The sequence below is a fragment of the Marmota monax genome, unplaced genomic scaffold (assembly GCF_021218885.2).
Source record: "Marmota monax isolate L192 unplaced genomic scaffold, Marmota_monax_Labrador192_F-V1.1 WCK01_AAM20220418_F8-fsc00071, whole genome shotgun sequence".
NCBI classification, from domain to species: domain Eukaryota; kingdom Metazoa; phylum Chordata; class Mammalia; order Rodentia; family Sciuridae; genus Marmota; species Marmota monax.
This window is the reverse complement of record NW_026695217.1, coordinates 2,725,432-2,751,602: the sequence shown is the minus strand read 5'-3', so window position 1 is coordinate 2,751,602 and position 26,171 is coordinate 2,725,432. Positions and strand designations below refer to the sequence as shown.

Below are 26,171 nucleotides of genomic sequence, written 5' to 3'. Positions count from 1 at the left end.
AAAGCAGGATGTGCCATGAACCTCAGGACTGTGCTCCTGCAAACACCTTGCCCTTGCCCATTTACTGGACCGCCCTTAACAGCATGGAGTTACACTGGCTGGTTGTTTTAAGACAATTTCTTAGACATGCTAAAGATTACAAAAGAAATCAATGAGCCAAGGAGGACACCTGGGAAAAAGGATCCTGACCACGTGCCCATCTTTCAAGTCACAGTGGACTCTTCACTTACAGGGATTTGCTCCGTCGGCCACTATGAGCATGCGGAGAGAGGAGAGGTTGACATCTCTTTGATCTCTGTGGGCCACCAGTGCCCAGTGCATGTCCCTCGACTTCACACATGCCACTTTTGCTACAAAGAAAGGCAGAGGTTATGACGTGTCACAATCAGGCCATTTGATATTCAAAAAGAGGTAATGGAGAGAGATGGGGATGGTGAATCGTCTCAGTCACCAAGACCCCCACGAGGCGCAGGGGAGACCAACCTTTGTACTGGCAGACCTTCTGGATCCAGGAGAGGGGGTTTACCTTCATCAGCGAGTATGGGATGCTGATCACGTGCATCATGTTCATGACGCTCTGAAATCAAGGACAGACACATGTGAGGGGTCAGTGAGGAGGAGTTACGAGGCAAAGGCTGCTTCTCTGCAGCAGGTAGCACCTCTACTAAACCAAGGCAGCAGCCAAAGGGACAGACTCAGGAGCTTCACCTAGGCACTTGAGGTGACAAGCACAAGAGAGCTTTGGTTGGGCATGGTGGGAGCCAGCTGAAGCAAGGCTCAACACCACTGGGCATGTGCCCTTTGGGAAGGTGACTTCCCAAAGGTTAGCTCAGTCTCCCTGCTACTGCTCTTTCTAAACTACTCCCGATAGTCAAAGAATTTAAGGGCAAACCCTTAAGAAAATATTTTGCTTAAAATAACACAAAAACACATTTCTCCAAAGATGATACATCAATGGCTGATAAGTTACACATATTCTGGCACTATTGGTGGCAATGTATGTTGGCAGAGCCACTGTGGAAAATGGTATGGAAATTTCTCCAAGAGGTAAAGACAGAACTAGCACGTTGCATGGCACACAGCATGACTGGGTACATGTCCAAAGGAAATGAAGTTGGCGCATTGCTGAGATGCCTGCCCTTATGTGTGCACAGCAGCGCTACTTGTAATAGCCAGGATATAGAGCTGACCTAGGTGCCCATCAACTGATGAACAGATGAAGAAAATGGAGTATATGTTTGCAAGGGAAAATTATTCATCTCTAAGAATGAAATCCTGTCATTTGATGGCAACATGGATGGTATTATGTTAAGTGAAATAAGTTAGGCACAAGGAATTCTGCATGTTCTTAATCACGTGTGGAAGCCAATATCCTATCTCAAAGCAGAGACTAGAACAGCAGTTTCCAGAGGCTGGGGAAGATATAGGGGAAGGAGGGGGATAGAGACGATTACTAGGTATAGGATGCAGCTGGCTGGGAGGAGTAACTTCTCACATTCTATAGCCCAGTAGGATAACCAGGCAACAACCAAATTACTTGAAAATAACATGCAGAGAACTTTAATGTTGCCCAAAGAAAGAAATGATATACATCTGAGTGACAGATATGCCAATTACCCTGAGATGACCTTTACACATGAAATTACATGTACTGAAGGGCCACATACTGCATCAAGTATGCCATGTGTCAATTAGAAATACATGCACTAAAACCCCATTTCATTGAATAATCATTCATATCAAACTTTATTCTTTCTAGGGTATTACAGTTTTTTATTTCACAAAACTGTATTTTGTGAATTAAATATTACACTGAAACCTTGGCATGGAGGGAAGCTGTCTCAATCACACTCGGTCCTCCTTTCTGCCTTGCTAATGTAGATCAAGACTACCCAGGAGCCATTTCTTCAAAACAGACAGGCAAGAGCAGCTTTAAAACAAGTGGCCAGTGCCTCCACGCTGCAGTCAGCATGGCTCGCCTCTCGGGCGCCCGTGGCACCTGCTGCCAACTCACAGGGACCGCACACACAAGACCAGTCCTTTCTGGCTGCCTGGTGTGTTGGGGGAAGAGGAGCTGCTTCAATGGTGGGACCTCTAAATGAAAATCCAGCATACACCCTTCCCTGTGCTGCTGACCAGCCCACACTGAGGTCACCGACTGTCCAGGCTGCTGTAGAGCAGGCATTGCTACCTGGTCAGAAAACTGCCTGGCTGTGGACGCGCTGACTGCCAACTACAGCAGCAGGAAGCTGGGACGGCAATAGCAAGCAGGAAGACACGATCAACCAGGGAGCCACTTCAGGAGAGGAGGTGACACTATTACAGAGAGATGGAAAGCAAGACCATCCTGGGTAACCATAACCAGAAACGTGGTGCATCCAGCGACAGGGGTGACCCATCGCCACAACAGCATCCTCTAAGCGTCACCCACATCCACGGGCTGTCGTTCTGACTCCCTCAGCAAACTTTTGTTGCCCAGAGGCACATGACACTTGCCCAAGTCACAGCTACAGAAGGGAGGGCTGTGCCCCGAGCCAGGTTCTGATGCCAAAGTCCATGCTCTTCCCCTCTATACCAACCGCACCCAATGTGGCAGCATTCGCAACTGTGTTTCTGCATCTCAGCACTTAAGGATATGCAGATGCTAGAAATGAACTGTTCTACAGCAGAGGCCAGGGGGCTGGCCTGGAGTTGCAAACAGTTGGCCTATGAGATACCTACATGTTCTTTATATCAATTCCAGCTTATGAAGAAATAAAACTTTTTCTGTACTCAAATGTCCATTGCTCATGCAAAAATGACTAGATTTTCTACTTTAGGAAAGACGGACCTTTCACAAGAAAAACAAGTGAAAGTTAACATAGAGGAAACAGACATGGAGAGATTGTAAGCAGGGACACATCACATATTTTAAGTGTCAAGAACACTTTAAAATATTTTTTTCTTTCGAGAGAAATTTTTTAATATTTATTTTTTAGTTTTCAGTGGACACAAGATCTTTTGTTTGTATGTGGTGCTGAGGATCGAACCCGGGCCGCACGCATGCCAGGCGAGCGCGCTACCGCTTAAGCCACATCCCCAGCCCCCAAGAACACTTTAAATAAAGCTACTTCTCTTATCAGAAGTGCCCTCACTAGTGCTGCCATCAGTCACCAAGTGGCACTAACAATGAAACAAACATCCTTGCAACTTGTGCTGGGTTTTCCTCTTAAAGGGGAGATTGTGAAAGCTGTCCCCCCCATAGAAAATGGATCAGCAGATCCCTAAACATCCATAAACACCAACTAGAGAAAGAACACACACAGAACATGCTGGGTGGATAAAGTGCGTGGAAAAGCCATCTAAATATGAATAGGACATTGATAACATTACTGTGGAACCTCAAAAGCCCCAAGTAAGGGAAGAGAGATGGTGAACTCCAGATGGGCCCTCAAAGGCCGCCCTGGAATGGTAACCTCATGGTGGGTTCAGGACTCAAGCATATAGCTGCCGAGCCCGGCTGGATTTCTAGTGCTGTTGTGAGCAACCTCAGGGGAGAAAAAGACTCCCAATGATGATAATTTTCTTCTTCATAGTGGGGAAAGAAAGGACCCTGCGAACTCTGCCCATACACAAACCAGCTTGAGCTCTGACATGGGGTACACTGAAAGGACAGGCAGCGAGGGTTGGGGTGTTTCCACTTACTGTCAGGATGCCGTGCCAGAGCCCCACATCCTTCTTGAAATCTAGCACGTTCACGATGGTTTCAGCTGCACAAAAAAAAGAAGTTACAAGGGTTATGACTGAGCTACACCGACAGAGATGCTAAGAAAACCCAATATCGACTCGGGGGAGATAAAGGATCTTACAAGACTATCAATTTAGTACAGCTCTGAAGAAATTCTGCAGCTCTCATCCAGACCACAGCAAGCGCTGGCTGGGCCTGAAGTGTTTCCAGGGCAATATTCTGACACACAAGTGAGCAGCATTAGCAACCCACACCGTTACTGGACGACTCTCCACCTGTGCATTTCTGCCCTCCCTGTTTTCTTTTTGAAAGATTTCTTCCCCCTTCCCTCAAGTGCGCCTCTCCAGGAAGACAAGCATGCCCCATGGTCACGTGCTCTGATTTGGGAAGAGGGAGTTTTGGGCAATGGACAGGCCTACTCTGCTCTACCAGAGTCTTCCAGGGTCAGGGTGGGATGGGAAAGGAGGCGAGATCAGCAAAGAAAGGGATGGAGGAGTATTCAAGGATTATTGGTGGGGGGTGCTAAAAACAAAACAAAACAAAACAGGAAAAACAGTGCTAAGAACACATGGGGGAGAACAGTTACCACCATGGAATCCAGCTGCAAAGCTACAGCCAGCCATGCACGACTTGGGGCTTTTTTGTTTTTTTTTTCCCTTTCCTCCTCCAAATCACACTCGTAAACCCAGGTGAACAAGAGCTGCCTGTACATGGCCTGGGCCACCTCTCACTGCCCTGGGTGTTCAACAACGCCTCTATACTCCTCCTTGTACGCTCACCAAGTGTGCAGGATCACCTCTCCCACTTCCCTTTCAGAGGCTGAAATAAGGAGACCAGGCAGAGGGGCTTCCAAAATAAACATGCTCAAAGGGACATCCTAGATTCCTTTTCATAAGAAAACTTCTGTAGAGAAATGTATACATATTATGATATTACACATAAATACTCCATATTTATTATACACTATGGAAATATTACATATATCCCTGGCTCCCCAACTCCCCAAGGGTGAAGCCCTGAACCTTGAAGACATCAGGCCCAGGGTACAGCTCATGAGGTGGTGAACTGGGCAGTGGCAACCAGTCCCCAGGCCAAAAGGGCTGCAGACCAAACAAGCAGGACCTCCCCGTGAGACAAATGAGTCGTTTTAAAAAGAGTAATTATCAGAAGGAAGTGGAGACAAAGCCAACAGTAGAAAAAAGAGAAGCATTTTAGTCTAAAGAAAGGTTCCACCAAGGGCATCTTCAGTGTCAGTGTGTGGACATCTGTGGAAGCCACACCCTCTATGAGAACCCAGGCGGTAAGCCAAATGGCTTGAGGGACCCACTTGAACACTTGCTTCTGCGTCCCACCTGGAGCTGTTACCAAGGTTGCTCCTACTCACTGTGGCTCTTGGCCTCCCATGACAATGCCACTCAGAGCAAGGAAAATACACTACAGACCAACCACTCCCACTGCTGAAGTCCACACCCGAAGAGCTCAAAAACCACCCTCAGAGGGGCTTGTGCCAAAACACGGGAACTTAAAACAAAATACGCCCCATTTGTAAGAACACACGAGCAGCCAGAGATGGAATCCATGGTGTTAACTTTTATGGGCTGGAGCAGGTCCCCCCAAATCCACAGGGGAAAGGCCACCCATATGACCATGTTTGGAGCTAAAGTCTATAATCAATGCTAAGTGAGGTCAGAGGGTGGGCTCTGATTGACAGTCTGGTAAAGCGTGAGAATCCCTCTTCAGAGACGCACACAGAGAAAAGGCCATGTGGAGATACGTGGAGAGGGTGTCAGGTACAAACCCAGGAGATGCCCCTCTAGGAATCAACCCTGCTAGCACTGACCTTGGACTTTAAGCCTCAGAACCACTCTTTCTACTGTGTAAGCTGGACATGTGCAGCCCTCTGTTATGGCAGTGAAGCTAATCTACTAACAATTCATTAAGTTAGGCCGGGCACAAGCAACGCCACTCTCTCAATAGTAGGAGCAACATGGGCTGGCTCCTCTCAGACATCCCTGGTCAACAGGACATCCCACAGAAGATCCAAGGTCCCGGAGCCTCATCCACACCTTCTGTGTAGCCGCATGCCTGTGTGAGCGCCTGGCAGTGTGTCAGCAGCGCGATCCTCGTCACCGTCACACCCAGCACACTTCCATCCTTACACGTCTTGTACTAAAATGAGACAGAAAATGCATAGACACGAGGTGCCAAGAGGCAAAGTCCTGATCCACATGCATCAGCTTCCCCAGGTGTCAGAGGTGTGGGGTGTCTGGCCGCTGGCGCTGGAAGTGCACATCTGTTCCCAAAGCACACACCCAGGCCCGCCAGGGGACAGTGTTCCACTTACCTCAATGTAAGCGGTGTCGTTATTTGCGTCTTTAATGTGTGGGAACCAATCTCGAGGAGGTTTAGAGAGGTGTTTTGACTCTGTGACAAACCACAGCAGCTTTGGCCAACCTTGCAAATAAATGACAAATTCCTTTTAAGTAAGAAGTACCCAGGAAATAGGTCTGGAGACTCTCTCCCCACTCGTGCGGCATACTTTCAAACACCACTTCAGGTTAGATGGAATCTCTGACAATTTGGTATGTCATCAAATCTCAGACATCAACAAAAGAGAACCCAGGCCACCGCCAGTCAGATGGCATCACCCATGGGCCGATGAGCTGCTTGTGTTATCAGACTTCAAGATGAGCAAACGGAGGTGCCTGGATCCTGTGGGGCTTTTTTCCTCAAGTGAAGAGCCCATTGCAACATGAAGGACTCGGGAAGAAGGGACTCTCAAAGCCTCCTCAGCGTACCTTTAAACTGTGGGATCTCTCCCGTCGGGCTTTTTGGCAGTCCTTTGTGACAGGCATCGCTGGTCAAGGCTACAGTAACTCCACAGCTTCCAAGCAAGAAGCCTATCTGCTGGCTGCCTGCATCCTGAGAGGGTGACAGAGAGAGAAGAGATAATCTGAAACATGGCTCTAGTCCCAGTAAAAGCACAGCCTGACCCTACATTTAGGGGAAGGTGAACTGACTTCCCCAAGTTGCTTCTTCCTTCCTGAACAATTAGCTAGTAATTCAGATGGGCTTGGGAGTCCAGAGAACTGGATCCAATCCCAGCCCTGACATTTGCAAAGCAAATTAGCTTGGTTGGACTGTTTTCTCAACTGTAAAATGGGGATAAACAAGCAAACTCATATAGGTTTGCCTCTGGGGACAAATGAGAGGAAATGTACAGTGCTCAGCACATGGGTGGCCCCTGGTGGGTCTCTTTGAGAGACTGTCATGATTGGCCCCTCTAATTTCTAAGACTGATTGCAACACTTGATCATTATGGAGGAGAGAAAGGGCCAAAAGAACCCTGTTTATTACACTAATGCCAAGTACCTAATTTTTAAATCCTCAAAAACAGGAGATGCAGATGATACATCTAGTGGGGGTACACTTGTCAGAGTCACCTTCAGTGGAGGAATGAAGAGCTGGGTCACCTTTCCCACCCCGAGAAGTAACCAACAAACTAAAATGGCACAGTGCCAGGCCTTCAACTCTGCAGACAGGAAGGCCCAGGAAGCCACCGCGTTGCCAGTACCAACTCTGGAACGTCACATCTGAGCACACACTGCAGATGAGGCCCTCCCCAGCTCCAGCTGCAGAAGGAACTGCCACCCTGTGTGAGTTTTATTGCCCATTACTTCCAGCTGCCATACAGAAAGATAAATGTGCAGCAGAGTCACTTCAATTCAATTTTCTTACTCCCACCAGTCACACTGGCTGTTGCTTTGCAATTGTTTGATTCAGAAAATAAAACCCAAGCTCCAAAGTAGCCAGAATTTCCCAGCAATAAAAATGTCCTAATGCAGTGAATGAGTCATGGCTGCATCGCCCAGATGGCTCCGTGTGGGCCCCCAGCAGGAGCCCAAGCACAGCCTGCTGGCCATGGGTGCAGCAGAGGGCCTGGCTCCAACTACACCCATGCCCGCCCCACCAACAGGAAACCAGGGGACAAAGCACAGTGTTTTCACCTGGGTAAATAAAGCAGCATCACAATTTCAAAGCTGTAGTTTGACAGAAGTTTAATCAATACTATTTTTTAAATTTTTTTCCTTTAGATGTAGATGAACATAATATATTTTTATTTGGTGCTGAGAATTGAACCCAGTGCCTCATGCATGTGAGGCAAGTGCTCTACCACTGAGCCACAACCCCAGCCCTGATCAATACTATTCTTATTGTCCATTTAAATCTGCAGCGAGCACACGTCTCTTCAGGGTATCTTCAAGGAGCAAAGACCAACAAACAAGATGTGTGCACTCTAAACCCTGAAAGGGGAGGGAGTTCTGGGCCTCAGTAGAGGGGGACAGTTCCCATCTTAGGGACATTCCCAGAGCACTCTTCCCTTTGGCAATGCTTTTTCAAGGGGACTCATAATCGGGCATGGCAATGTGAAGGGGAGCGGCTGGGTCAGTCATCCACAGCAGCATGCAGTGACCAATTAGACACTGGCAGGCGGCCGTAACACTCAGGCCTCCTGGCCCAGAGTCCTGCCTCCCTGGCACTCTGTCCTCCTAATATCCACACATGATTTAATCCCATAAGTGATAAAGCCATGTACAAAAAGAGACCCAAGACTAAGCGAGGGAGCCCAGGCGGGACGGAAGGAGGCCGCTGCAGTCAGTGTGGAGTACGGACCTCATACCTGCTCCTCTTCAACTCCTTCCAGAAAGCCCTCTCAGGGCCCAGCAGACAGGCCTTCAGAAGACCTCTGCACCTAGCTCCCGGCAGCCCTCTCAAGCAGCACCTACCAGGCCTGTCCCCACCCCAGACAGACACCTACAGCCAGCCCCTCAACACACATCACAGCATGTACCAGGGGACCCTGAGCACACTGGCATCAGAAAAAGGGCCTGGCTGTCTCAGCACAGACCCTGAGGACAAGCTACCCAGCTGCCCTCCAGCCAGCAGCCACAGATTCCCAGAATACATCAGGTCCCCATGCTGTCTCTGGAAGGGTGCTACCTGCCCTCCTGACAGATCCAAGGCTACCCAGGGAAACAGCGAGACATCCTAGGAATGATGTGAATGAAAGGAATCCCCCTACGGATGCGCACCAGGGCTCCGAAATCACTACGTCACTTCCCACATATTTCTCCCCAGCACACCTGTCTTCCACAGGCAGTTTCTTTCTGGGATACAGGCTGATGCACTGCCACTCTCAGAGGGGAGTAGGGTGGGTGCTGGTGCTACCACTATCTCCCTAATGTTGCCAGCAAAGGCAGGTGATCAGCCTCTACCACAAAATCTCCTTGATGACTTGTTTTCTCTGCTAAAGAAAAGCTATAAACCCGAGTTCACAATTCTCGTTTTCAGTGCTTTGCCAAAATATAAAGGGTTGACTGATGCTACTTTCTAAAAAGTTCTTCCTTGTACATGATTGGCCTGGCAATGATTCCTCAAGCAGTCACATTAGGCTGGTTTGGATATGTCACTGGATCCCACCCAAGCCTCATTCAGAAAGCATCCACAAAAGGGTTCTCTGACCAACATAGACAACACAAGCTCATGAAGTCACCCCTCACCCCACATGAACTCATTTTGGATGTGTAGCACTCAAACTGGTAGTGTTCGTCCAATCTCCTCCTTTGCCTACTCAAATTGCCAACTTCACAGTTTGTCAGCTCTTGGGAGACGGCATAAAATAATGGTGAGATCAATGAAGAAATGAACCTTAAACGATTTTACACACACAAGTAGACACGTGCAGATGAGTACACCCATCCATTTACATTTGCACCCACATCTGTGCCTACACAAATGAGCACACATGCACACACACACAAAGGCCCAACACAAAACACTAAAATTTATGATTATGGTAATGTAACCAAGTGGAGTAAATAAATTGGTAAGAGAAGTTTTCCTTATAATACTATGATACACTCATCAATTAATTTTTTTGAGGGAGATGCTGGGGGTTGACCCCAGAGTCACTTTACCACCGAGATATATCCTGGACTTTTTCGAAACAGGGTCTTGCCAAGTTGCCTAGGCTGGCCTTGAGCTTGAAATCCCAGTTCAGCCTCCTGAGACACTGGGATCACGGGTGCCACCTCACTTGGTGATTAATGTATTTTGGCCACACATTTAAAACTGCACTTATGATGGAAATTTAGAACAGACGGAATTCCATGTGCTCAGCATCAATAGTTACCAAAGTTTGGCTAATCTGGCTTCACCAATTATCCCCAGTAAACATACACCCACCCATACACATATGCTTGCACAAATCTCCACACACACAAGTAGATACGTGCAGATGAGTACACCCATCCATTTACATTTGCACCATCTGTGCCTACACAAATGAGCACACATGCACACACACACAGGCCCAACTATATACTTGCTCGATCACATGAACATCCATACAATACCCCTAGGAGTATGTGAACATAAACCCCACATGCCAGCAGTCCTGCTCACCACACTTGGCTGGGGAGGGGGTGTCTCCCTGGAGCTGCCCTCCCCACCCAGAGGAGGCCTTTACCCCATCCCCACAGCTTCTCAGCCCCAGTCCCTTGCCCCCAACTCGTGGTCCCCAATATCCTAGAGCTCTCTACACGTTTCCTCTATCAAAACGCCATCTTGACCACTCACAGGAAGCTGTCAACACACACAAGACGTGGCCTCCTGTCAGTGGTTCTACTTTGACATGACGTTTAGAAACTTTAACCACTGCAAGTGATTAGCAATGTGCAGGAGCACAGGGAGCGACACCTGCAGGTGCCGGACAGACACCCTCTGCTGACTGAACAGCTCAGTAGGAGTGAACGACTCCCTGTGGCTGGTCAGGCCCTGGCACTCCCCACCACTCTGGCCCAGAAGACCTTTCATGTCCTGTTGTCCTTAGTATGTACACAGTTCAACCCCTCCGCCTATGTGCTCTGGTCCTAAGATCAAGGCCACGAAGTGGGGCCTGTCACTCTGCATCCCAGAAAATGAGTGAGCTATAGGATAGGTGGCACTTCCCTGGCTTCCCATTCAGTGAGAGATCCCAGCCCCTGCTGTACCTCTATCCCCACTGCCCTCTGACCACAGAGTGCCTTCTGAGATGTCCCACAGCCCCAGGCCAATCCCACCCCATGCACAGTAAGACCAATGACCTCTCCTTGGGTGCACAGGGCTGTCCCAGTTAAGGGAACTGGCAGGTCTCCCTATGACAGAAGAAAGCCCTCCCCTTCTCTTGCTTATTGCTGCTCCATAGTCACACACCTGCACATCAGTACCCCCTTAGAAAGGTTGTCTGCATTTCTACCAAACTGGACTCAAAAGTTACTTTGCATTTCCTAGTATTTTTAAAATGTGATACAGGAAAAAGTTCATGGCCCAAATGGCTGCCCCCTGGGATTCTGTGCACCACTGCTGCGGAGGCCTTTCGAATTCTGCCCTGTTTCCAGATCACAGTGTGACACCCCTGCCCATTGAGGGGCAGTATACATACTCCTCAGAAAGTCGTCTACCCCCTGTCCTCAGGTTAGGCCCCTGAGAACCTACCCTGTTCAGAAAACACCAGGCTATACATTTAAAAAGACAAATCTAATGACAGTGGTTAACTGTTGGGCATCTAGTTACTGAGCCTCAGACCCAGTCCCCACATTAGCCCAGGAGTTCCTCCACATTACACTTTGCTATTGCTTAGAAACAAAGAATTTTGAGCCTTGAGCACTAACCCTGCACAGGCTCCTTGACTTCCAGAGAGCCTCTGCCCACTAGAATACACACCAACTGAATGGCAGCATCTTGGATTCCGGGATTAGGGTAGTGGTGGGGCTGCAAGAGCCACTAGGAGTCCATGGTCATCCCACTCAAATCCCCAATTCTCACTCTTCTGCTCACAGGCTGTGAACATCCTCAGACTGGGAAGATGAGTGACTAGTGCACATCTGGGGTCCCAGTGTAAATCATGCAGGGACAAGGCACTCCCTAAGGTGGCAACGGCATCCTCAACACCCCTGCTGGAGGGGGCACTGAGGTTGGGGTAGTGGGTCCCTCCCCTGCAGCCCTGCCTCACAATGTCACATGCTTAGTGAACTCTTTAGCCTTTTAATAGGAAATTAAAATGGCAACCTCCCTGTCCATTTTCATGAGGAGCCCCACGCTCTCCCCCTTCCCATCCAAGGAGCAGAGTGTAAAACATGACCACAGAACCTGCACAGGCCCTGGAGAGTTACCCATGTGTTCCAAGAACAGCAGAATGTTTTCTTATATCCTGAATCAATAAATTTCAATGTCGGAGGAGTCACAAAGACAGGCAGGTGTTTCTTTGGAAACAGCCTGGGTTACAAGCAAGTGCTCTGCCTTTGGGATCTGAAAGGGTCAGCCTAGTTTGTTCATTACAGACGTGTAAATGAAGCCTAAGTAAATCAGGGCAGCCTCCACAGACACGTCCTCCCTCTACTCCTCTTGAAGTTGCTACAGCCCTGCTCTGCTGAACACCACCACCACACAACCCTACAGACTGAGAGACCAAGATTGGCCAGTAGTATACGAATAGTAGTTCACATTGGACAAAACGCTGAACATACCAAATAAGCTTATTTTAATTATAGAATTAATTATAGAACAAGATCTTATAAATCACAGGTAAACCTGAGGCTTGATCATGTCAAGAAGTCTGAACAAAACCCTCTGCCATCCACAACAAAACAGAATTAAGAAGCTATAATTTACCTGGCTCCCTGGTGCACAGGACACCTAGCCGGCTGTCAAGTGCGCATGATACTGAGAAATGGCACTCTATGGACTGACATTCCTCAGCTCAGCTGAGCGCTCTGGGAAGCAGCATGCCCTGGCAGCTGAGTGGTGGGAGAGCATAACTGTTGCCTTTCAGAGAACTGATGAAGACCCGTTCAGAGCCTCAGGAAACAGTGACAACATGTCAGCGCATCTTAATCCACACCCAGTGGAGATGCAAGGCCATCTTAGAAACTGTGGCCTACATGTTCTTAACCCAACAGAACACTCAACTGCAACAGAGCCTGTCATTTCCCCGAGCTCACTGTGATCAATGAGTTTCTTACCTTTCTCGTAAGTGGCACTTCGATGGGCACAGGAACAACTTCTGCCAACAGGCAGCCATAGAAGGCCACCATAAATGCAGCTGGGTCATTGTTGGGGAACACCAGTGCCACCTGTGGGGATAGGCCAGGAAGGAATTGCAACATTAGCAGAGTCTCTTGCTTTCTAAGACACCACAGGATTTACCCCGCCCAGTAGTAGGATTTAAGGCCTAAATAAGGACGTCTGCTGGAATAAAAACTAAGTGCTATATATAAAGAAGCATGTTAGTGAAGCCACATAACATGTTAAATACCTGTTTAAGTGAAGGACAAGCATCAGCAACGGTCATCTATAATATAATCACCAGGATATAGCTATGTCTTTTTGCCTGTTTTCTATATCCACATAATTTTTCACACAGAAGGAACGACACTGTAACACTATTTTACTATTTCCACTGAGCTTTTAAAGTAGTTCCCTGAATTTTGATGCAACCCTCCCTATTATAACTCAATGGTTACATTACTTTTTAGTAAGCTGCTGAACAGATACTCTGGGATCCAAGCCCAGAGAAGACTCAATTCAGATCCCATATCGGTTCAGCTCAGGAACCTCATGCATAATTTTGGCCCAGGTCTTAGTTCTTACCTGAAAAATGAGAACTACAGAAAATGTATCCTCATGTCATAGTAAAGGTCAAATGAGCAAAAACTACCTGGAGAGTTTACTGTGATGCCTGGCATACCTTGTGCACGCTAATGTCCCTTATCTTCTTTTTTTTTTTTTTAATCAGTGTTTCAATATGTTCCCTAAAATTTGAATGAATAGACAGTAGTAACTTTTTTTCTTCCATTTTTACTGATACGTTATACCTGTACATACTGATGGGATTTCTTGTTACATATTCATACACGCACACAATATAACAATAGAATGTGTCCAGTATCACTCCCCAGCATGTCTTCACTCTCCCCCTACAACCCACCCCTCGGTCCTTTTCCTCTACTGATCTCCCTTTGATGGATCCTGATTACAATCAGTTATACTCTACATATATATAATATGCTAAAACACATTCTACTGTCCTGTGTATCTAAAAAAGGGAGAGAAAAATAAATGCAGAGGATGTGGAAAAAAAGGAACACTTTTTCTTGGTGGGACTAATAAATTAGTACAGCCACTGTGGAAATCAGTGTGGAGGCTCCTCAAGACCAGGCATGGAACCACCACATGACCCAGGTATCCCACTTCTTGGTATTTACCCTGAAGAAATAAACTCACTACGGTGATATATGTATACTTCTGTTTATAGTAACACAATTCACAACAATGAAACCAGTAGGGATCCATCAATGAATGAATGAATAGAGAAAATGTGGTGTATATAGATACACAATGGAGTTTTATTCAACCATGAAAAATGAAATATGGAATTTATAGTAAAATGGATGGAAGCAGAGACCATCCTTAAGCAAAATAAGTCAACCTCAGAGGTTAAAGATCCTATGCATTCTCTGGTATGCAGAAGCTAGAGAGGAAAAAGGGTAATTAATACTTTATATTTGATGCAAAGACTTATTTTTATTGATGCAGACATTTAATGCTTTGCTCAAACTTTTCCTTTATATGATTGTCTATTATTCAATAAGTATTTCCTCCAATTTTGACAACTGTTAAGTTAACCTAGACTTCATTTTAGTAGAGCATTCTGAAAGATGCGTCCTTAGGTATTATTGTGATAGTGAAAGAGCATAGAATGTACTTGTAAATTCACTAGTCAATAACACGGGACCACCACTGCATAAGCAGACTGCCACAGATCCATACTGTTACCTGGCAAGTGCCTTATTTACAGTTCAGCTAATTCAATGTAAGCCCCAACTTGCTCTCTTGTTACCCCAATAATATATCTTAAGTATTCCTTCCTATTCTCAGATTTTAGAAAATTTCCTATCTGTCCTATTTCCAAACCCACTAGATTCTGAAATACTCTGCTTCTATTTAAACGTGAATGCTTCCCACCTGTTGCTGTAGCATTAGCATTACTTTTCCTTATGGACAGTCAAGTTGGGCACATATGTTAACATAAGCACACGAATCCCATGGTTGGACATACATGCATCAGTTTTGCAATATCTCATTCTGAAATTCCAAAGTTCTCCTTAAAGCACCTTATTAATTTTAATATGAACAGTTAGACCTGACATGCTAATTTGTCTCAATATCTAAGGAAGCAGGATGGCATAAAGGGACTGTGATGGCAGATGAGAAGGGAGCAGGCTGGGCCTTTAAGGTGGACACACTAGCAAGCTGGCAATACAGAATCGTTGGTAGTAGCAGAAGTTTAGGATTATATGATGAATCCGTATGGCCTTCTTATGGTTTAGTAAAGTCAGCTAGATAAGTCAGAAAAGGAATGGAAGAATTTATTTGTATGTCTTCACACATGAAGCACAAGCAACAATTTTTATAACCAGTGTGAGGTTGCATTAGCCACAAGGGCTCTCCTTCATTTGATGAGTTGAGTGTTGACAGCGTGTTTTCCAAATCATAGTCCGACAAGGAAGCAATGTGCAATCGGAAGTCTGCAAGATTTCCAGGTTGCTGCTGCTGCACAACTTGTTCCCATGAAGCAGACCTAACGGCCTGAGGAAGCCGACCATGCCATGGCACAGCCTGGCCTGGCAAGTTCCACCCAGGACAGCCCATTTACAAAGGACTAGTTAAATACAGGCTGGTTATTCTTCCCAGAATATCACCTCTTCTTCCCAGAATATCACCTCTGAAGGTGAAAGTCTTCAAGGGCAGATGAGGGGGGAAAAAAAAAACCACAAAGGTAAGCAACATTCCCAGAGCCAGAGTGTGGATCACTCCTTTCCAAGAACTCCAGGACTGGCTCCAGTCCCAGTCATCAGCGCACGGGCTCAGATAAGACCCACTGCATCCAGGATTTCAACTTGCCACTGGGTCACTGCTGAAGTTCATGCTGATAGTGCTGCACTGCAGAATTTTGCAGAACTGTACTCAAATGTGATGAAAGGTTGTAAAGCAAATAAAAGTAAAATATAAAGTTGTACATTATTGCATGGTCTCAAAGAAACTGAGTACAGAAAGATCAAATACCTGAAAGGCTCTTTTTTTAAAAAAGCAATTTGTCTTGAGGAGTAGCAGCTTCATGTGCATAGATAAACAAATTCTTCCCTTCCTTTTCTGACTTTCTCATCTAGCCGACTTTTCAGAATGAGATACTGCAAAACTGATGTATGTTGAAAAGTTTCCATTAAGTTTTCCTTTAGTACATCAATCACAAGTCAAGTTGTACTAGTAACTCCATAGCCATCCCAGTGTAAGACTGCATAAGTAGATGCATAATTTTAATCAACAGCTCACTTTGTTAATTCTCGGTGCATTCCTCTGATGTGTGCCTACCGGCAATCACCCATGGGGTACAACGGGCAGCAAGCCATCAGGAGCCAAGAGCTCACACTACTGGCTGTGCCAAGGCCTTTCATGGTGCACTCCCAAAATACTGTCTGAATGCAAGGTGTTCTTCACCTGCACACTAGACCTTCCCTCCTGGCTCCTCCTCATGCTATTTACAGTACCTGAACGAGGATAAAGGCTTATTTTTTCTCCTGGAGAAGTATTTTCAGATCCCATACATTCCCCTAAGTAAAAACAATCTCTCTTCCTCAAAGAATTTGGCTCTTACCACCTTTCTGGGGAACCCTTATTTTTGGGCGCGGGGGCAGAGGCAGGGTCTTACCATGCTGCTCAGGCTGGCCTTGAACTTATAATCCTCCCATGTGAGCCTCCAGAGTAGTTAGGAATACAAGTGCAAGCCACAGTGCCTGGCTACTTTCCCATGTATGTAAAAACTAATTATCAATGTGTGTCTATGGCATAATAGTGCGAGCTTCTTGATGTCAGACCTTACCTGTGATCCATCTTTAAATTTTCAGCATTTCTCACAATATCCTCAAACATTTAGTTTGCACATTATAAATGCCTTTTACTGAAGTCCAAGAAGGTATTCTCCACACTGCATTAGAATAGTCATCCACAGGAAAAGTGGGTAATTTTTATAGTAAAGACTGAATGCTCTTTACTCTGCAGTATTTTATTGAAAACGAGTTTTTGAAGCAGATAAACTATCCTATTGATTAGAACAGAAAATTATCATCAATTGTCTAACATATGCACTTAATAATAAGTATTACACGCAGATGAATATCAGACACTGGCTACGTGTACTTTTGGTACCAGTGGTTGAACTCAGGGGCACTTAATCACTGAGCCTCATCTCTTGCCCTTTTTAATCATTTTTTAGAGACAGGGTTCTCACTGAGTTGCTTAGTGCCTAAGTTGCTGAGGTTGGCTTTGAACTTGCAATCCTCCTGCTTCAGCCTCCTGAGCCGCTGGGATTAAAGGCATGCACCATTGTGCCCTGCTGGACAGTCTTTAAGTAGCTCCCTCAAGCTAATCCAACCTGGCTACCACTGAAAAAAGAAATTGTTTACACATTTCATCAAAACTGCCCTCATTTTACCCACAACATCTCACCTGAACACAGGTACCTATTAATATGTACTTTTCATATAGAAACTTCAAAAATCTAGAGGCCAGACTACAAAAGATTTTCTTAAAAAGTGACTCAGATCATGAACCAAATTAGATAAGGGAGCCAACACAAGTGACTTTTCTTCATTGTGAAAAAACATACACAATAGAAAATTTCACTTCAGCCACAATCATACAGTTCAGTGGCACCGAGTATAATCTCACCATCAAAGGACCCTCAACGTGCTCCAAGCTGAACCTCTCCCCTGGCTGAAGAGTAACTTCCTTCACCCTCCTCTGGCCCTGGGCAATCACCATAGTGCATTCTGACTCTATCCACGTATCAAGCTCACATCAGTGAAATCCCCAATATTTGTCCTTTGGTGTCCAGCTTGTTTTACTTAGTGCCCTTTCACACAGCATGTGGAAAGGAACTTTCTTCCTTTTAAAACTTAATAAGTAACATTCCATGGAATGCACCTGCCACATGGTGCTTGGCCACTCCTTAGTCCATGGCACATGTGCTGTCCTGCCTTTTGGGCTTTGTGATAATGCTATGAACATAGGTATACAAATACCTGTTGAACTTTTCAGCATAAACACAGAGGTGAAATTGCCAGGTCAAATGGCAATTTGATGTAACTTTTTGAGGGATTATAGGTGGATCGTCCGTCTCAGGGGCTTCCTCATCCTACATTCTTCCCAGCAATGCGTCAGGGTCCTAATTTCTCTGTGTCCTTGTGAACATTTATCTTCTGTATTTTGCTAAGACTCACTTTCTTGATACGAAGTGATGTTTCACTGTGGTTTTGATTTGCAATTCCCTGATGATTAGTGATGTTGAGCATCTTTTCATGTGCTTGTAAATAGACCATTTTAAAATCTTTAGAGAAATGCCCATTCAAGTCCTTTATTTATGTTTCAATTGTGATAGTTTGGTTTTTTCTTTTACTGTCATTGAGCTGTAGGGATTCTTTATATTCCAAATATGAATCTGCTATTAAACATACGATTTACATTTTCTTCCTTTTGTAGATGCCTTTTAATTTCCTTTGAGTGCCTTTTTGTGTATGTTTTTATTTTGATGAAGACCATTTTTTTTCTTTTGTTGACCTGCTTTTGGTGTCAGAGCCAAGAAATCATTGCCAACATCATGAACCTCTACCCCCCTCCGCCAACCCCGACCCCAAGAGTTGTGTAGTTTTAGCTCTGATGTTTAGGAGGAGTTTGGTCTACTTTCAGGATTATTTTTTCCTCTTTGACATGGTATTAGGTAATGGTCCAATTCCATTCTCTTGAAGGTGGATATCTGGTTTTCCCAGTCCTGTTTGATGATAGGACTGTCCCTTTCCCACCAAGTATGCTGGCACGCTGTTGAAATATCTGGACCACCTACATGAGGGTTGATTTCCAATTTCTCTCTTCCATTCCTTCGGTGCATATGTCTGTCAGTATGCCAGTGAACACTGCTGAAATTATTCCAGCCTTGTAAATTTTATGATGGAGAAGTTTAACATCTAAAATTTATTTTTAAAAGCTAGGGGCTAAACTTATTCCAGAAAACACTAGGAAGAACCACAGTCCACAGTGGTCTGCTTCAACCATTGATCAGAAACCCCATGAGGGCCAGGTCTACATCGCCTACTGGGTTTGGTGCTCTAGATGATGATTTACATGTTGTTCTTTTGGTGACCTTTGGGAAAGATATGCATCTAGGCACTGAAGGTACATGGCAGCATATGGAAAAAAGGCTATATATTTAAGGACAAGGAAACTGGGTTTTTCTACATCCAAATTGAGATGTAAGGCTTAGGTAAGATTATCAACTGCTCAGGCTCAACATTAAAATGGAAATACTAAAACCCGTCCTCATCAACTTACCTGGCTGATGTAAGAATAAAATAAAAATTTGCTCTCCAATAGAAGGGCAAAAACCTATTTTAAGAAATTTAAAACTGGGAAAAGAACCCTAGCATTGGTTTACTTCCAAGACTGCCTGTCACATTGACAGTAAAACATATCTTTTTAAGGTAAGAGCACTGCTCTGCCACTTAGGAGCTAGATGCCTTCATGATTCACCCCAAGCCTGATGTTCTTGATGCATTAAAATAAGAGAATCTACAACCTCGCTGAGTTGTGAAGATTAGTGGCACGCTGAACATAATTGGTCTGGGTTCACAGAGAACCTGAGAGAGCCTCCCAAAACAGGGCTGGGAGCACAGGCTGCACGCCAGGGTTCTAAGACAGAGGGATCTTTCCCAGGGGGATACTTTGCAGCCCCACTTACCCTATCTCCAGGCCGCACCATGGGTTCTTGCTTTGTACCTAGTTTATGCAGAATGTTGTAAGCGACCTTCATACTTCTTGTCCACAGTTTGCCTATGAACACAAAGCAAGAGACACACAGTAACTGTACTATCACATACACACACTTCCAGTTATATACAAATGGGCATGAGGACCCAGGGAGCATCCTCCAAGGAAAGGCTGGTACACGCATCCCTTTGGCTTCCCATCTCCACACACAACAATCAAGGGAGAATGAGTGGGAAAGGCTAGAATCTCAGAGACTTTGGTATAAAGCTCAGGGGAAAAGGGAAGAACACGCAAGAACCCGACCTGAGCCCATTTCTGCTGTGTTTATGAAGAGGGAAGCGCTGCTTGGGCAGGCGTGCTGTCACCAGGCTTTCCTAGGGAGCACCAGGCAGCCGGGGAAGGGGCAGCTTGCTGGTGCAGCCTAGATGAAGGCTGCCCAACGCCATTTTCATGTTAAGGCTTCAACGTATTTTCCATTTTGATTCCAGGAATGAGGAGTAAGTTCCCAACATCTCTGACTCATACAATCACAGAAGCCTGAACACTGGGGTACTGTCCCAAGACCAAGCAAAATTCCTTCATCTATAACGCCCGTGGCAAGACCACAGAAAAACAGTCACCACAGAAATTGTGAGGAAGGGTTCCAGGGAGTGGAGGGCAGCAGGGCCATTGCAATGGCACCACTGCCACTGTCTTGAAGTTGCACATGAGGACATACTCTTCCCTTGGTGCTGGAGGTTAGACTTGAAGCCTTGAGCATGTGTGCACACACTTGGCCACTGGTGACACTCCCCCAGACATGGATCTTATTAACGGCCTCTGTCATGTGATCATAATCAACATAAAGAGCACAAAAACTGACCCCTTCTCCTACAGAGTCCTAAATTTCGAATCTTCTTAAAATCAGGGTTTTAGGGTTTGGGGATTTGGGGCAGGGGAATACATGAGTATAGATAAAGGTATACTAAATATTTTAAGTTATTTAAGATATTTTGGGGGGAGTACTAGGGATTGAACTCAGGGGTACTCAACCACTGAGCCACATCCCCAGCCCTATTTTGTATGTTATTTAAAGACAGGGTCTCACTGAGTTGCTTAATGCTTTTTCTGAGGCCGGCTTTGAACTTGTGATCCTTCTGCCTCAGCCTCCCAAGCTGCTGGGATTTACAGGGTGTGCCACTGCATCTGGCTATTTAAAACTTTTGAAATCAAGAAAAAAAGAATCACTAAGTAGAATTAAATATATACAATAAAAAAACTTTTTGACAGTTTTTTTTTAAACTTTAAATCCTTTAGGAAAAAAAATAAACAGCACGACATATTTCAAATTCCTGCCTCATCTCTCCATGAGACATCTTCTTGATATTATCCTGTGATGGTGAATAATCCAAGATGAGATGAATGACTTAGGATCCAAAAGGAATTGAATACCTACAGGCCTTCTGCAATCTGGCCCCAGAGACTCTGCTGCTCAAGGCTTTTCGGGAGTAGTCAAGGTGTTAGATGTTACATTCATACAACATGGTAATAGGCAAATTTCTTGGTTTCAATGCAATCACTGTTTTAATCCTTCTCCTACTGCAATGTACAAACTAAAGAGTTTTGTTTACAACACATTTTGTATTTTAAAAAATCCTGAACTTGTTTTATTTCATATTTCATATTGAACTGCAGTGACCTAAATTAATGTTCTACTATTTTTTGATCACAGGTTTCACCAACTTGCCTGCCCCTCAGCAACTAGAGAGCAAAGACTGTTTCTTCTTTGCTCCAATTCATAGGGCAGTTCCTGGCTTGTGGTATGTACTCAACAAACATTTCTTGATTTTATTAGTGTCATAAGCAAACTTTAATAAATCTCAAAGAGTACTTATTTTAGTAAAAATCTAGAGATGTTAGTAAAAATCTAGAGCACTTAATTAATGGATATAAAATTTTATTCAGGTCCTATTCCATTTTCAACTCCTCATCTCAACACTGTAGTTCAAGACTGGTTGCTTGGAAATCGTTTGGCATTTTATTGGGGGATTTTTCTTCTCCCTATCAATACCTCTCAGCCCTTCAGAAGTAACTTAGGGAGTAAGGTTTTCCCCTAAATACTTTGTGCCATCAGAATTCAATGTTAACATTACTATAGTTTAACAGAATCTTCCATAAACAAAAAAGGAGTTGTGAATCCACTACAATCAGTAGCACCATTATGGTTCACTCACGTTTCAGCTGCATTCTCGGTTGATAAATCTTAAGGTTAATATCAAATTCATATAAAATCAAGTTTTTAGGAAAGAGTTACTAAAGAGCAAAAAAAAAAAAAAAAAAAAAAAAAACCTTACACTTTTGGCAAAATTCTTCAATACTTCAATAGTTACACTTTGTGTTTCTCGCAGAAAAGGGAGAATAAGTTGCTGATATAAACTAGAGATGCCACAGCTCTTGGCAAGGAGGGGTGCAAGTGCTCAAGTGCTCTTTATTACATATTAATTTGAACTTCACTCACATGTGGAAGAGGAACAGGCAACTGCCCAGAGACTGACTACTGAGGAGGGAAGCGGCACAGTGAAGCACACCCCAGAGCTACCCGGAGCACAGCAGCCCTGGAACTTGAGACATGTACTATTAACAATTCCAAACACGGACAAGGTTGCAGAAAGGACTGCCCTGTGCTTTTCTAGCTCAGGCTTCTAAATTCCCGGAAACACCTAATAAACTCAAAACAAGAAAGAGATGAACATGAGTGTTTACTTTGTATATAAGGAAAATTAATTTACAGATGATAAACTAAAACTATCATAGGGTTGGAAGGGGATACTAGAATGTTCTCTGCCAGGTCAGACCAACTGGTGAAGAAACTGTATGGAGGAGTACGTTATTGTTTGGATTTTCAATTAAACAACCCAAGTTTCTTACTTGGGGATTCTTCTTCCCTATGACAAGCAAGAAGCTAAATTGGGGGGGTTGAAGGGACCACAAGACTTTAAATAATTCTTCAATTGTACCAAACATGACTTTTTCTGAATCTTTTTAGCAATATGAAATCATAACATCTGTCTGTTCCAGAGTTTCTACACAGATAACTACTTTTCAATACTCACTGAATTAGCCAACCCTGATAAGTTACAATCTTATATTTGTAAATTCTTTAATTTCCTCTATTAAACAAGAATTGAACTTGACCCACAGTATATGACCAATAGTAGGTTAAAATACAACAGACTAATTTAAAAGAGTTCAAATGTTTTGGTTATGTGATGCTTGGACAAATTTCAGATGTAACATTCAATCTCTCTCATATCTCCAATTCATCTTAACCTTATACTTCTAATCTAGATTCTGAGCCTCTGGAGAACTGGTATTCACCTTTGACCTCCCAAGCCTGAAGACCTTGCCATGCACAGTAGGTGCTGGTGGTCAGTGAGGACACATGATCCTTCCAGGCACACATTGGCACCAGGATTTCCCATAGGCCATGAGCCTCAGTGCGCTCAGCTGTTATGAGGCAGGGAGTGCAAACACAACTAACTCAAGGCCAAATCTGTCTGGAAAAGAGACTTTCAGAAAATTCTTCTATGTTTTTGACTAATAAACTTGTCTCCAAGAGCATGATTTAAAAAAGGATAAGTCAAGCTTATACTCAACCATGGGTGATATCTATCCATTTGAAACTGCCCAACAAAGTCATGAGAACAAAGAGGCCATGAAGCACATGCTCCCAAATCAAAATCCTACTTAGGTCCATGAAATGCACAGGTCCACAGCTCACACCTCCAGGTACCCCACCCTCAAAAAGCTGGACTCTACTTAGATTCCGTGACATAACATCTGGCCTTGATGGCTGATGTAAAAATCTTTTCTTATAACAATCAAAAGTGTTGTTAAAAAAACAGAACCAAAAGCTAAAAACAGGTCATCTAATCTCACACATGCAGCCATACTATGAACCGTCTGGTCTACTAGTTATTAAATTTGCTTTTTGGCAAACAAGCAGCTAGTGTAACAGGCCTGACAATTTGCTTTCTCCATGGTGCCTTAGCTGTGAATAGCTAGCAACTTGCAAGAAGTTTACAGACTGCATGAATCCTACTGAAGAATTATGGGAAGCTTGTTTCTCTGGCATTCCGAGAAAGTACCACGGATACAGACTTTCCTTCTTCAGAGAGATTTATGTCAAAGCAATGCCAATCATAATTCCACCAGATTTAATACTGAATGTTAAAAATTTGGAAAGTCCAAAATCCTTAAAGTCTGAAATCTCCAAAAAGTCACAATCCTGAAAGACTAAAATCTCAAAATGATGAAGTTCTGAAAGCCTTAATCTGGAAACCACTACTCTCAGTGTGGCAGGGGGAGAAGGCCATTTGGTAAAACGCAAATTCTATGGAGAGGAACAGAGGGAAGGTGAATTGGTCTCAGAGCTGGAATACTTTTCTCCTCTGCTGCCTTGGAGGTTAGAACTGCAGGACAGGACAGGGGTGTAGTTCAGTCACACAGCACTTGTCCCACATGTGCAAGGCCCTGGGCTTGCTCCCCAGCACTGCAAAACACATCAACACACAGAACCCCAAGCTCGCCAGACTTTTCGACTGTAGGAATCAAGACAAGCAGCCCCCTCGGGCTCCTCAAGAGCTTTCAGCTTTCCCACTGTTTAAAATGGTCAGCATTTTTACATTTTTCTATCCTATGCACTGCATCACTTCCAACAGTGGAGATAAAAATTACATCAAGTCTTGGAGAAAGTCCTAACTTATGCGTTTACCACATTTGATGGTGAAAGTGCATTATCACAGCACTGGCTTTCTGTGTAAGCACCATGTACATAAAAATGCTGAGGTTTTCTCAAAGAGACGTCCTTTCTGTACGTTTCCATCTGTGATGGATTAAATTTCTCCAGTTCTCAGTACAGTAGCCACCCATGGAGATTTTTGAGTGTTCTTCTGACTTAGTGGCCCAACTTGGTATTTCAGATGATCACTGTTATAAAGCTGGGTGCACACAATAACCTACCATGGTGACATGTATTTGTGTGTTGTGCTCTGTTACCTATTTCTTTGTGAATACGGTTCATCCTCTTGTGTGAGTAAACCTGAATGTTTATGCTTGCAAAATATGTATATTCTCTATCTTCTTGTGTAAAGTAGCCTATGAAATATTCCATCCGTGTTTTAATGTTTCTCAAATTACTCTTTTAAAAAAAAAAAATGTAAACAAATGTCTTTTAGAAACAACTTTAAAACTTTTTTCCAGATTCCTGTGTTTGGGATTTTGCTCTTTTCAGGTTTTAGACGTCAAAGGTTTTGATCTTTTAATGTGGGATTCAGGATTGTATTGTATTCAGGATTGTATCTTTTAGAGTTATGACCCAATCCCATGTCAAAGAATGAACATATTCTCCATCTATCCTTGTGAAAAGTATTCATGAAAATCATGTGTATATCCAAGAAGTAAAATCTAACAACTTATTAGCATTATGATCACTGCTTTATGCACCTGGATTAAAAAAAAATGAACAAATGATCTGCCTACAAGTTCTATTAGGTTCCATCTATTTCCACACCAGAGCCACGTAAGGCAGCACAGCTACACAAAGTAGCCATCCTGACAATGGATCCCTCCCCTGCATTCAGCAGTCCTGTACAGGGGAACCATGCAAGAGACAGGTGTACCCAGGATTACCGTAAGTGAGGATGTACAGGGGTTTTCCATTTGTGTCCATGGTGGTCAGGCAGGGAGCCTTTGGTGAGATGGTCCCCCATCGCTGCAATGCAGCTTCCAGGGAGGGCGGCCAGTTCGTGACAACCCCCAACTGCTCCCCTCGCATCGCCAGCATCTGGGCTCCCTCAGGCTTTGGTTGGTTTGGATCGGGTTGTTGAACTAAATACATTTCAACACAAAGAGTTTTCAAGAACAATGCATCTGTGTTAGTATGACTGCTTTTTACTCTTGAAGAAGCCAAGTAGTTCATATTTAAGGTATAAATTTGTTAGAAACGTACTTCTCTAGATTCAGGGTCATGATCTATATATTACCCTCATGAAGTTATCAAATATTTAATTCTTATTTCCAAGGCAAAAAGGTGGGTGGAGAACTCGGGCAGACCCAAGCACATTTGGAAACCGACAAAAGGCAAAATAGTATATTGTACCAGCCCGGAGTTCATGATTTAAACCCCTATGCTTAAAAATTTAAATTTTTAGCACACAGTGATTCCAGACTCCCAACAGTTCCAATCTTGGAAAGTTACATTTTACCTTTAAATACTCAGAGGTAAATACGAATTTTCTTCGACTACTTTTACTATCAAGAACACAGAGCAAGTATTTTCTTGAGTAAAACTAAACAAACACATCACAACTAGAACATGGTCTTCCCCATGCTCTAGACATGGAAGGACCAAATGAGTTCCCACGTTTCTGGTCAAGGTTTCTCCCTTCTCTTGTATGATTGACCACTACCATCTGCTGGCCAAAAAAATCAGCCACCTTACTTGCAATTTAACAAGAAAACAAGGAGTTCAGGTTTGATACAACAA

At 44.2% G+C, this 26,171-nt stretch overlaps 1 protein-coding gene across 7 annotated transcripts in view; it reads right to left on the bottom strand.

The window, feature by feature from the left end:
* Positions 1–26,171, bottom strand: part of Dip2c (disco interacting protein 2 homolog C) — a 380,677-nt gene that overhangs the window by 100,486 nt on the left and 254,020 nt on the right. For all 7 annotated transcript variants that reach the window (XM_058575053.1, XM_046432034.2, XM_058575055.1 and 4 more), the window contains 9 exons: positions 25,316–25,513; positions 19,617–19,708; positions 12,790–12,900; positions 6,526–6,649; positions 6,072–6,181; positions 5,794–5,896; positions 3,685–3,749; positions 484–577; positions 231–350 (listed from right to left, as the gene is read on the bottom strand). In XM_058575053.1, the coding sequence (XP_058431036.1) occupies positions 231–350; positions 484–577; positions 3,685–3,749; positions 5,794–5,896; positions 6,072–6,181; positions 6,526–6,649; positions 12,790–12,900; positions 19,617–19,708; positions 25,316–25,513 (1,017 nt within the window). The remainder of the gene's footprint in view (positions 1–230; positions 351–483; positions 578–3,684; positions 3,750–5,793; positions 5,897–6,071; positions 6,182–6,525; positions 6,650–12,789; positions 12,901–19,616; positions 19,709–25,315; positions 25,514–26,171) is intronic.